The following is a 12,521-nucleotide window of genomic DNA, read 5'->3' as shown; positions in this document are numbered from 1 at the left end:
CATCACATATATATTCCTCACATATATATTCATCACATATATATTCATCACATATTATATTCATTACATATATATTCATTACATATATTCATCACATATATATTCATTGCATAAATATTCATCACATATTATATTTATTACTAATGCATACATTACATATACATGCATTACATATATATTCATTACATATTATATTCATTACTAATATATCCGTTACATATATATTCATTACATATATATTCATACATATATATCCATTACATATATATTCATACATATATATCCATTACATATTGTTATAAGCATTAAAACAATGGTGTCACCCATACAGCATATCTCAATGTCCTCACTTGATGCGGTATGCTCATAAAACCTTCACTTAAAATCAAATATTATGGGATGGTGTGTCCCTCAGGCTGTGACAGGCAGACACATATCTCTATGACTTTCTTGTTGTTGTTTTTTCTTAAAGAACATCACCAACACAGGAAAACTTCAATAATACTAATTATACACTTAAAGTTTTACCTAGCACAAGAATCATTTGATGCTTTTTTTTATTATTTTTTGTGCTAAATATGTCGCTGAAACTAGTGTAATGTCCAAAATCACACATTCACTCACTACCTCCTACTCCTTACCTCAGGAGTTTCCTGTAGAGGACTATGTAGTGAGCACAACAAGGAATCTACTCGGACACTTCTTGCCTGTGTCGCCAGACGCTGATTATAGCATCATTGTAGTTGGCCACTTAAATTGTGCAGTTCAACAACGGCAAGGGATCAGTGATACTAATTTCAACATGAACTAATATTATACTAAGCGTGTGTGTTTATATATAAGTATGCATGTAAGTAAAGTCCAAAGTGATCAGCAGAAGTAACAGTCAACTAAAATCTGTTGGAGTTTTAGCTTGAAGGTTGTGAGTGGAGTCAAAGTTGAGAGTTTGAGGGTGTTTTGTAAGTTGTTCCAGTCGTTAGCTGCTGCAAAACTAAAGGAATTACCGTCTAAAACAGTAGAAGTACCGGGGATGATGAACTTGATGTATTCACTGGACCTAGTGCGATATGAGGCTTGGGTGACGTGAAGAAGAGAGGACAGGTAGGGAGGTGTCTTGCTCAGGATTGACTTGTAGACGAAATGAAGCCAGTGGTGAAGCCGCCAGGTATGAAGGGAGGGCCACTTCACCAATTTATAGAGATCGCAGTGGTGAGTGTGGAAGGGTGCATTAGTGGCAAAGCGGATAGCTGAGTGATAAAGAGTGTCCAGTTTCTTGAGCGTGGTACATGAGGCCATTATGAAACACTCTTTCTGATGTAGAAATGAAATGATCACACCACAAGTCTTTCGTGTGTCCTGTGCATTCTGCATAGAGGCTGTGGCTGTCATCATTTAGAGAAACCAACATCCCTCCATCACAAATCCCTCACTTCCATTCATCATTTCACTTTACACTGCAATGCATGATGATGCAAACTGCTTGATTAGTGACCATCGCCCATGCACTGCTTTTCTCAATGCATTGTGGGACACAAGGAGTCAACTATCTGGGTTATTACTATACACTATATTTTCACTCAGACATCAGATAACACTGTAAAATGATGACTTTGCTGTATAGTGCAAAATATAGTGAGTAGTGTGTGATTTTGAACGCACCCCAGCAGTCATTGACCTTAGCTTAGTTTAGCTTAGCACAAATGCGTGCCAGCCAGCTTCACTCTAGGATTTTTTTAAGGGATATTTAAATGAGTCGTTGCATGTTATGTAATCTGCCATGCCTCTGAAACAGAGATTAACATGCTCTATTCAGTGGAATATCATTACACAGATCCACACAGTCGGTTTAATGGGATTGATTTCAAGAAAAAAGGCAAAACTAAACATTAAACATGTAGTGTATGGTATCAATGTGTCCTAAATGACACATAGAGCCACACTTGTTATTTATGCCTCTGGTCCATATAAGTACTGGTGGTGAATCAGAATCAGAGATGAAATAATCCAGGTGGTTTTTTTATACAGGATCTAATCCTATAGGGTATTATATGATTGATAAAACAGGAATGTCTGTGATGTGCTTCCAGGAATAGTCAGTGACAGCTCTCATAGGTATGTTTGAGATGCTGCAGGCGAACAATAGGTCATTCAAAGGTTTAACACACACACACACACACACACACACACACACACACACACACACACACACACACACACACACACACACACACACACACACACACACACACACACACTACCAGTCAAAAGTGTGGACACACCTTCTCATTCAAGGGTTTGTATTTATTTTAATGATTTGAAACACTGTAGATTACTACTGAAGGCATCAAAACTATGAAAGAACATATATGGAATTATTTCATTAACAAAAATCAAATCAAATCAACTTTATTTATATAGCACTTTACACACAACACAGTTGATCCAAAGTGCTTTACAACAGAAAATGAGGAAAACAAAGAGAACATGAAATAAAAAAACACAGACGAAGAGAGAGGGAAAAAAGAGTGGTAAGAGAGCAATATATTTCAAAATGAAATTAACAGTAATGACGAGAAATACAATTAACAGTGCAGTGAGTGTGTTAAACACACTAGAATATGTTTTATATTTCAGATTCTGTAAAGTAGCCCCCTTTTTCCTTCATGACAGCTTTGCACACTCTTGGTATTCTCTCAGTCTGCTTCATGAAGTGGTCTCCTGGAGTGGTTTCTAATTAACATGAGCCTTGTCAAGAGTTCATTTGTAGCATGACTTGCCTTCTTAATGTGCTTGAGACCATCAGTTGTGTTGTTCAGAGGTAGGGTTAGTACACACTGGATAGCCCTATTTGACTACTGTTGTAATCCAGATTATGACAAAACCAGATTATTTCATAGTTTTGATGTCTTCAGTATTAATCTACAATGTCCAAAATAATTAAAATAAATGAAACCCATTGAATGAGAAGGTGTGTCCAAACTTTTGACTGGTAGTGTGTGTATGAGATGCTGCAGGCGAACAATAGGTCATTCACAGGTTTAAAACATGCATTAATATTTATCTTGCAGCAAACTCATAAACTTCAGTCAGATTCTTTATGTACATTTGTGGGCATGTTTTCTGCTCTCTCCTCTGTTTTTGTTTTCTTGTTTAAGAGCTCACACGCACCCTCTCTCTCTCTCTCTCTCTCTCTCTCTCTCTCTCTCTCTCTCTCTCCCTCTCTTCCTCTCTCACAGGCACATTGGACATGTCGGCTGGGATCCAAACACAGGCTTTGATGTAAGTGCTTTAAAAGAACATTAATATCGGTTTTGTGCTTGTCTCTTTGCACATGCTGGAAGTATGTGACCTCTAAATATTCTGGCCCATAATGTATCTGTTTATCAGCCACATAGCTCTCTCCCAGACAGATTTTTTTTTTAAACATTTTAATATCAGCTTTGAAATTTTAAGCTGAGCCGCGTAGCCAAGTCATCAGGAGAGTTACACAAGAAGATTTCAGATGGGGGGGGTGGAGAGAGATTCAACCTGCATCTGCATAATCCATGGACTCGTTCCCAAAAAAAAAAGCGTTGTCGGTAATTATGCTGGAGGCTGGAGGATGAGTAGGAGAGCACGTAGGTCAGAGGACTTACTCAGTCAGAAAATGACAAAGATAAAATCAGGTGATTCAGTTTCATAAGTCAATGCTTTCAAGGACTTAGATTGATTTGAACAGTGTGACGTCAGCTCAACAAATCTTGCACAGCTTTTGAATCTTCAGGCTTTAAGCTGGAGGGAAGATGAAGGATTAAAAAATGAGCAAAGGCTTTATCTTCAAGTCTGAACATCCTTTAAATTTACCTTTTATTTAACTCTTTTTTTCTACCTTTACATCTTGGATAATGTAGATAAAATCATTCATAGAGGTGCACATTTTTAAAGTGATCATCCATCCTGAAAGATGGTCTGAAAGTTGAACTCTGTACTGCTGCTGTCGCACCTTAAATGTATGTTAGCTGCAATAATAATAAACACAACCCAGAGACAACACATGATGATGAACTCAAACAGTAATGAAACTCAAAATGCAAAAACCAAAGCATCTGAAGGGGAGCTTTGGCCACAAATAATCCAATCTAAGAGAACTGTGTGTCAACTTGAAGGTCCAACCCCACACCACCAGGTGGCAGCATAACCCCTGACATCGTTCTCTCATTTTGTTGCATTTTACAGCAAATCCAGGCTGCAATCGCTCAACAATGTAGCCGGTTAAAATAATATAGAATAACTTCTCACATATTTGATTTTCCCTGAATGAATCAGTTGAAACAGCTGATTATATTCCCAGCATCCAGTCTCAAACATGGTAATCCAGCTCTTTCAGATGTCACTTCTTTTTAATCCGAATTCAGGAAAACACAGCTCCTGATGTGCCGGCCACATAATGTGTTACTGAGCATGAAAGCTCATAAATACAGATTACAAACTAGTGTCGCAGATGTTAACATATAGGTCATGAGATTATGCATGATTGTGCAGGAGTGTGCCGGTACGTTTGCAGATATGAGAGAAGCTGAGACACCAATCTGTTAGAGCTGGGCGAAGAAACTTAAAATATGTGAACGAAGGACCTGCAATGATGCAAAAACTGGAGCATATATAATTTATTATTATGTATCCTGCCATAACCCGATGAATAATCTTTAATTTGGGGGTCAAAAATACTCAAAAATGTAGAATCTGTTGGAAAGCACCTGGACTTTGGTACGAGAAATCTTCTGATTTCCATTTGTAGTCCAGGTAGTATTGACATATCATGTGTCAGCGGTCTTTGGTGTATGCAGGAAAAGTAGTCTGTATGAGAGCAAAGGCAGATGATTGCAATCAGCCTGAAAGACATCTGGCTCCCATCAGCAGTAATCTGTTACCTGTTATCTTTATTAACAGACATCTGTATGCAGTTACAATTTGGATTCAAAATTTGAACTTGAGTGACATATTTGCATGCTTTGTGTCACTCAAGTTCAGACTTCCTGACTGCCTAGAATAATTAAAAAGTGCATCGATCTAATATTCACTCAAACAACATGCATTGTAGAATATTTTCCATATTACCTGTCTACTAACTTAAAATAAAAACATGTTGTCAAAAAACATTGATTAAAAGATTATTTTATTAATTTAAAGTAATTTATGTTCACAGTTTTTAAAAAATAGCCCCAGTGATTCGACTGCAGTTAGTGTTCCATAGCGATGGATTCTTATCTGCCTGTTGCTAATATTGCTGGACAGGATCCAATATGTAAACAAACCCTAGCCTGCCGATTTCGCATGCTAACCGAAGCTAACGTTTTAGCCACATTGTTTACCAATATGACGCTAATAGAAGCTAACGGTTTCCCCTCACCTTACGGTCTGTGGTGTCAACATGCAGAAGCTAAATGTGCCAGAACTCTTTTCCGCCAATTGATTTGACATGACGTGCGATCAGTTTGCCTCTGGCGTTGCTCATGTTAGTGAATGTTAACAACCGCTGTCAAGGGGTTTTGACCAATCAGAATCAAGCTTCTTACACATCCAGAAGATCAGTAAGAAAGCTGGGTAATAATTGTAAATAAATCAAAAGACAGTGAGGCTACATTCACACTGCAAGGCTTAATGCTCAATTCTGATTTTTTGCTCAGATCCAATTTTTTGTTTGCCTGTTCACATTACCGTCTATAATGTGACCTGTATCTGATTCCAGTGTGAACTGTTTGCAGCTCTGAACTGCCCTGCATGCGCAAAAGAACAGTAACAATGACATCACATGCAGCTGTTTTACAAACATAAACATGGAGGAAGTCAGCATTTTCGCCTTTGTTACAAAGTTTTTGTGCAGTGGGAGCCGGAGAATGAATGACCAGGTGCTGAGGAGGTCAAGTATAAAGAAAGAAAGAAGAAAAAGAGAGCCAACTTGCTTGGTTCAGCTTTTTGCGAAGCTGTGGCCACAAATATGATTGAAAGGTCTATGTGGAGTCAGGAGTGGTTGGTCTGCGACGTTAATAGTTTCACAGAGACAGAGTTCATTCAAAACTTCTGGATGTCGAGGGCAACTTTCAATTACATCTGTCAGCGGCTCTCCCCAAGACACCTTCAGCAGGACACTCAATTGACTTGCTCCATCGTTGCTATCCTCCATTTTTGCAAGGCTACCGCCGCGCTGAATTGTAACGTGTGTCGCTATAAAGTGACGTGAAAGTATCAAATGCGCATCAAATCCGCCTTGGCCGTTCACACTGAGGTCGCATTGAAAAAGATCAGATCTGTGTCTGATTCAGGACCACATATGGAAGTGGTCTAAATCAGATTTGGGCCAGATTTGAGTGTTCACACTGCCTCTAAAAAATCTGACCTGGTCCCTTGACCCCAAAAAATCAGATTTGGGCCACTTTTGCCGGCAGTGTGAACATAGCTTTAGTTTCTTTTCCAGGTGCTTCACCATCAAGTGAAGCCTCTGTGTTACCTAGCATTTACAGTGAAGCTGAGACTCACTAGACACATATTAAAGGGCGCTACTCCAGGGGATGAAATGAACCAAGAAATGATTGCTTTTATTTTGCAGACATTAGCTGGTGGGTTCAGAGTATCACGAATCAGTATCCCACAGCAGATCCATGTAAAGTGTCAGGGGATGAGTCATGACTGTGGTGAACAACCCACTTAATGTTCTATAGTTTAATGTCTCATCTCTGTTCTCTTCCTCCAGGTGAATAACTTGGACCCAGAGCTGAAGAACCTGTTTGATTTGTGTGGGATCTCCGAGGCTCAGCTCAAGGACAAGGAGACCTCGAAGGTCATCTATGACTTCATTGAGAAGAAAGGAGGCGTGGAAGCTGTCAAAAATGAGCTACGGAGACAAGGTGAAGAAATCCTCCACTTCACACTGAGAGAAAAAGTACAGCTGGTCATTTGGTGTAACTAAAGTGGCTTCAGAAGAGTTGACGTCCTGTGGTGTGTGGAAGTGTGAAGGAGGAGTGGTGAAAAAAGCATTTGAAGGGTTACCTCCAGTCTAACAAGTGTGGTGGTTCTGTCCCCAGGTCCGCCCAGGTGGAGCGGTAGGTTTTTGATGCATGACTGACTGTGCATGTCGAGTTGGACTGCAGTTTGATCCCATCGTCAAGTGTGGGAAACTGCAGTGACTGAAGTTAAATGAGCGTTTGCTCTGTTTGAACCTAAGACGATCGTTTCCTCCTTGACTGACTCTGAGATTAAGATTCAGAATGAAGGAATTAAAATCTAATCATTTCAACATCACACATCCTTCCTCTGCTGACTGGAATAACTGTTGTGAAAAAAGTGATGTTTTATGATTAACCGTCCAAGTAACACTATATAATCTCTGGCTCTCATCCGCCATATTGTAAAATCTATGCCTATACTGTACTCTGGAGGTAGGCTGCCCCTAGTGGCTCCTTTTATAACTGCATGATGCATTGGTTCTTGTGAGGTTTGGAATTTGAATGCATTTTTGACAAGTATGCAGTGACATCTTTGATTAAACTGGTTTACATTCATGAGCTTTTTCCTGCTTAACTTCTACCTCAGCTAAACCTGACAGCTCTTCCTTCATGCTAGAAGCACAAGTGGGTCGTATTTTAACAACTTTGCACGTGCATTGTGGTTTCCAGAAGAACAGGGACACTCTGAGATAAAACAACAAATAGCTCCTGATTCAAAGACTGGACGAGGTTTCAATTGAAATGATTTTAGTTTTGGAATTTGTCAACATCAAATCTACATCATGGGAGCAAATGAAAGAGGAAGACCAACATGTCATCACTTTAAAAGAAAAAAACTAGATTAACACTAGCAGAGTGAAGCCTGAATTATCCGTGATGATTATTGAAACTTGAATTATTTTTTTCTTCCCAGCTCCTCCACCTCCTCCATCCAGAGGCGGCCCTCCTCCACCACCCCCACACCACAGCTCAGCCCCTCCTCCCCCTCCTCCAGCCAGGGGGCGAGGTGCCCCTCCACCTCCTCCGCCCTCAAGAGCTCCAATCTCTGCGCCGCCGCCTCCTCCCCCATCCCGACCGGGCATGTCCGCCCCACCTCCTCCCCCTCCCAGCCGAGGCTCCCTCCCGCCACCCCCTCCGCCGGCCCATGCTTCCCTTCCTGTGGCACCTCCCCCTCCGCCTCCTCCTCCCTCCTCTTCGATGTCATCTGGCGGCGGAGCCCCACCTCCTCCCCCTCCTCCTCCACCACCTCCTGGCCCTCCACCCCCAGCTCCTCCGCCGCCCATGGAGGCTAATGGAGGGGACAGCGGTCAGCCCGGGAAGTCTTTGCTGCTGAGTCAGATCAGGGAGGGCACCAATCTGAAGAAGGTGGAGCAGAAGGAGCGGCCGGTGTCCAGCGTGGGAAGAGACGCTCTTCTTGACCAAATCCGACAAGGAATCCAACTGAAACCTGTCAGTAGTCACACCACATGTCTTTGAATCAGCTGTTTGATTTCTCGTGCTTTAACAGCTCATGTTTCCTTCACAGAGAGAGGACAACATCGACTCACCCCCCTCCACTCAAGCTCCATCAGCAGGCATCGTTGGGGCTCTGATGGAGGTGATGCAGAAAAGGAGCAAAGCTATTCACTCCTCAGGTACAAACAGATGAACCAACATCCCCTCCAGCTTCACTCTCTTAAAATCTTAGAAATGTTTCCTTTGTCCCGTCATGTACAGAACTTTATAACGCTCCACATTTAGACTGGAGTTGCATAAGTGCTGGAGAAGATTTTCCTATTTCTTTGACCTTAAAATGTTGCTGGAGTTCACTGACACCAGTTGACACTCAGACTTTGTGTCATCAATTTACCATCACATGACACACTGTCAGCAAAGATAAAATGAGACTTTCACTACCTCCTGGTTTGTCTCTATCAACCTTGTGATGCTTTTTTTTTTAATCCGTTTTTAACCTCTTGGAGGAGGAAACTTCTTTTCCCTGAAAGAGATTTTTAAACTTGTGGAAATTGAAGTGGGGGGCCTGGGTAAAAGTCTGGGTGGTCAGGTCTGCGTTTACATCAACACCTGTGTTGGGAAAGTCAAGACATTTTGTATGAAAGAGGCTTTATATAAATATAACTTAATTTATCCTGAAACAGTCATTTGGATACAGACAAATGGAAGGCATAGGGGAGAACGGGGTTGGTTGTCCCACTTTTTACTGTTTTGATGATTGCTCATCATCAAAACATATTTCAATAGTCATTCCTACATTAAATTGAAGCTTAAGGTGTTGGCTTGAAATGTGTATCCCTCTCATTTTCCAACTCATTGTAAGAAAGAGGCAATTAACTATCAAAGACACTCTAACACATTGTGACAACCAACCCCATCACAGGGTTGGTTGTCACACACTATGGGGTTGGTTGTCACACTATGGGGTTGGTTGTCACACACTATTGGGTTGGATGTCACACTATGGGGTTGGTTGTCACACACTATTGGGTTGGATGTCACAATGGTATTTTAATGGGAAAAATCTTTTAAAAAAGGCAAGAAGGCAGGATAAATTTGAAAGTTTAATTGCACTGACAAGTGATAGGCCGACATAACTTAATGCATTTTAACATAAAATGAGCAAGGACCATGAACAGGAAACACATCTTTAGGTCAGCCTATATAACAACATAAAGAACAAAACAAATAGGCCGAACAATAATGGTCTACTCAACTAGGCTACATGCAGTCACTGTCTGAGTTACAGTGATGGCAAATGTAGGGTCTGCGCACTCCAACTCATTTCACCATGCATGATTTTGCCAACATAGGGGTTGGTTGTTACATGTGACAACCAAGCCCAAAGAGAATGTGACGACCAACCCCAACTGGAATTTTTTGCTAGCATCAAGGCTAACAACCATCTAACAGCTACTTAGCTAGCTAATACAAATCTAAACTATAGCTTTCCCCTCACACTTTGTAAGGGTAACTTTTGTTTTGTTATAAACCCGTCGTTTAAAAGCTGAGAAGAAAAATACTGAGGAGCTGAATATTTACAATTTGACATGAAAAACACAAAAAGTCCTCTCACCTCAAGTTCAGCTGTCTTACTCCAGAGAAGACTATGTAGGTGATCCTAATTTTGGAAATGCCCATACCCCAATTTGAGAGACAGTGCCCTCTGGTGGCGAGATATAACGAATGCGCTAACCAACCTGTGTGACAACCAACCCCGTTCCCCCCCATTTCTTTAATCATAATTTTTTTCTAATTTGAATTTAAATAATAAAAAAAAACTATTAAACATATATAGGCATTACATTAAGAAGTTTATGAAACTGTTTCTACCTAAAAGAAAGGCAATAAATAAATTTACTCAAGTGTATTTATCCCCCGTTTCAGTTCTTGATGTATCTTCTTTTCCTCCATAGATGAGGACGACGATGATGATGACGATGAGGACTTTGAGGAAGATGATGAATGGGACGACTAGCGACATTCTCTTTCTCCCCTCCCTCACCCCCAGGATGATTATGACACTATAAATGTTCTTGTCTTTCTGAAAAGAAATCTTTAATTTCACAAGTATAAATGTAAATGTTCTATCAAGTTGCTGTATATTTTTGTTGCCTTTATGCTTTTTTTATTAATCTGTGCAATACCTCATTTAATCTGTAAATGTTTGTCATTCTCATATCTTAGGTTGTTGTTTCTTTATCTTTGTCTCCGTCAGCTCCATCTTCTCTCTTGATAGCAATATTTCACATATCGGTTCAAACTTTGTTGGGTTTTTTCCATCTCTATGCATCTTCTCCTTCTCCTCCCACGTCCCCCCAACTCTTCGACCTCCATCTGTCACTCAGACATCGTTCCTATATCTGCTGCCTCCCCATCATCCCATCACACATTTTCCCTCCCTGTCACTCTGCATATTCCCATTTCCCAGAATAACGTGCAATTTAACATCAAGCTGTTTCTTAAACCGTAGAGTTGAATGTGTTTTCTTTTCTTTTGGTCAGTCATCGAAGGAGAGGGCTTACAAAATATGTTGCCACGAATCCTTCATCAATCATGTGTCATTGTTTTTCAGGAGAAGAAAAAAAGAAATTGAACTATTTTCATACCCTATTGCTCTGTAGTTTATTTTTACTTATTAAATGATCCTAGTTTAGCACTCATATTTTCTTAAAACCAAGAAAAAAAAGAAAAAGCTCTTTTTTTGAAACTATAGCTTCATTTGCTGTCGACTGTAAATTTGCTCCAGAGTTTGAGTCTTGTTATATTTTTGCACAGAAAGAGGAGACTCGCTGCGTGAATACAGGACATTTTCAGGTCTGTATCATCATGGAACATACATACGCTTTAAGACATGAAGCATAAAAGCATTTGGACAAACAGCATTTGAACCGTTAACCTATCACACTACATTAGTACACACATGGAGGTAGTCTTCAGCCGGCTATCTGTTGTAAATGTTAGTCCCTTTTTTTCCACTACTGTCACACTACAGATTCTGTTAAAATTGTATTTTCTTTTTAACTGATTTTTTTTTTTTACAGTAGCAAACATTAATAAAGGCCTGTTTGTTGGAATCAGGTCATTGATCATGTAAAGCTTGAGGAATAAAGACATTTTAGTTTTACCCACCTGATGCTCATGATGGCTCCATATCCTGATTTAATGAGGCACTTGAAACACGGTGTCATTATATAGGAAGTGTTTATCAGAATAAATGGTGGTAATTTGTTGAAATTTATCAGAACGAAAATGAATTTCTCAATAAGTACGTAGATTTGTCAGACAGAAGATTTTGCCAAAATAATATGGATGTTTAATTTTTTTTTAATAATTGTGATCTGATTTTTTTTTTTTAAATGGACTTAAAGGCACTATGAGGAGTTTTTAACTGGCTGAGAAACAGACTGAAACTGATACTGATGCCTCTTTATGACCCTCAAAAGCAAACAAGACCATCTACAACAACACTGATACCTTCTCTGTTGTCATTTTAATGTCTAAAACTGCTCTGAGGGGGTAGGTGTCAGAACAGATGATTGACATCTCGCTTTAGACACACCCTTTTTTGGCTGTTTTCATTGCAAATAAATCACATTGTAAGATAAGTCTAAATGCTAAAAGACAACAGGATGAGGTAATTGTCTGAAGACAATTATTTTGCATGTACAGGACAAGAGATGAGAGGTATCACTTTGTCCACAAGGGGGCGCCAGAATCAATACAAGCTAAAAGTTCCTCACAGCAGCTTTAATAATATCCATTGAAAACATTTTTATTTATTTTTTAAGTTATATTTTTTGAAGAGAGACAGGAAATGTGGGGAGCAGAGAGCAGGGGAAGACATTCAGGAGATGGTCGACCGGCCGGGAATCGAACCGGCGACCCCTGCGACGAGGACTGTAGCCTCTGTACTTGGGTAGCTTAGACCGCTAGGCCACCAATGCCCCGAAAACATCTTTTGATGCAATTTGCCTTATGCAGAGGCATGACTTATCCAAGCGGCAACCTCCGCCAGCGAGAATTGAAGCCAATGCGGAAGTG

At 40.1% G+C, this 12,521-nt stretch overlaps 1 protein-coding gene across 4 annotated transcripts in view; it reads left to right on the top strand.

The window, feature by feature from the left end:
- waslb (WASP like actin nucleation promoting factor b) overlaps positions 1–11,613 on the top strand; it is a 40,290-nt gene extending 28,677 nt beyond the window's left edge. For all 4 annotated transcript variants that reach the window (XM_034673612.1, XM_034673611.1, XM_034673610.1 and 1 more), the window contains 5 exons: positions 3,237–3,279; positions 6,731–6,884; positions 7,897–8,432; positions 8,509–8,617; positions 10,394–11,613. In XM_034673612.1, coding sequence (XP_034529503.1) covers positions 3,237–3,279; positions 6,731–6,884; positions 7,897–8,432; positions 8,509–8,617; positions 10,394–10,455 — 904 coding nt within the window. In that variant the 3' untranslated portion in view covers positions 10,456–11,613. The remainder of the gene's footprint in view (positions 1–3,236; positions 3,280–6,730; positions 6,885–7,896; positions 8,433–8,508; positions 8,618–10,393) is intronic.
- Positions 11,614–12,521: the final 908 nt, after the last annotated feature.

Source organism: Notolabrus celidotus, chromosome 21, assembly GCF_009762535.1.
Source record: "Notolabrus celidotus isolate fNotCel1 chromosome 21, fNotCel1.pri, whole genome shotgun sequence".
NCBI classification, from domain to species: domain Eukaryota; kingdom Metazoa; phylum Chordata; class Actinopteri; order Labriformes; family Labridae; genus Notolabrus; species Notolabrus celidotus.
The sequence above is the reverse complement of the archived record's forward strand: the minus strand, read 5'-3'. Positions and strand labels throughout refer to the sequence as shown.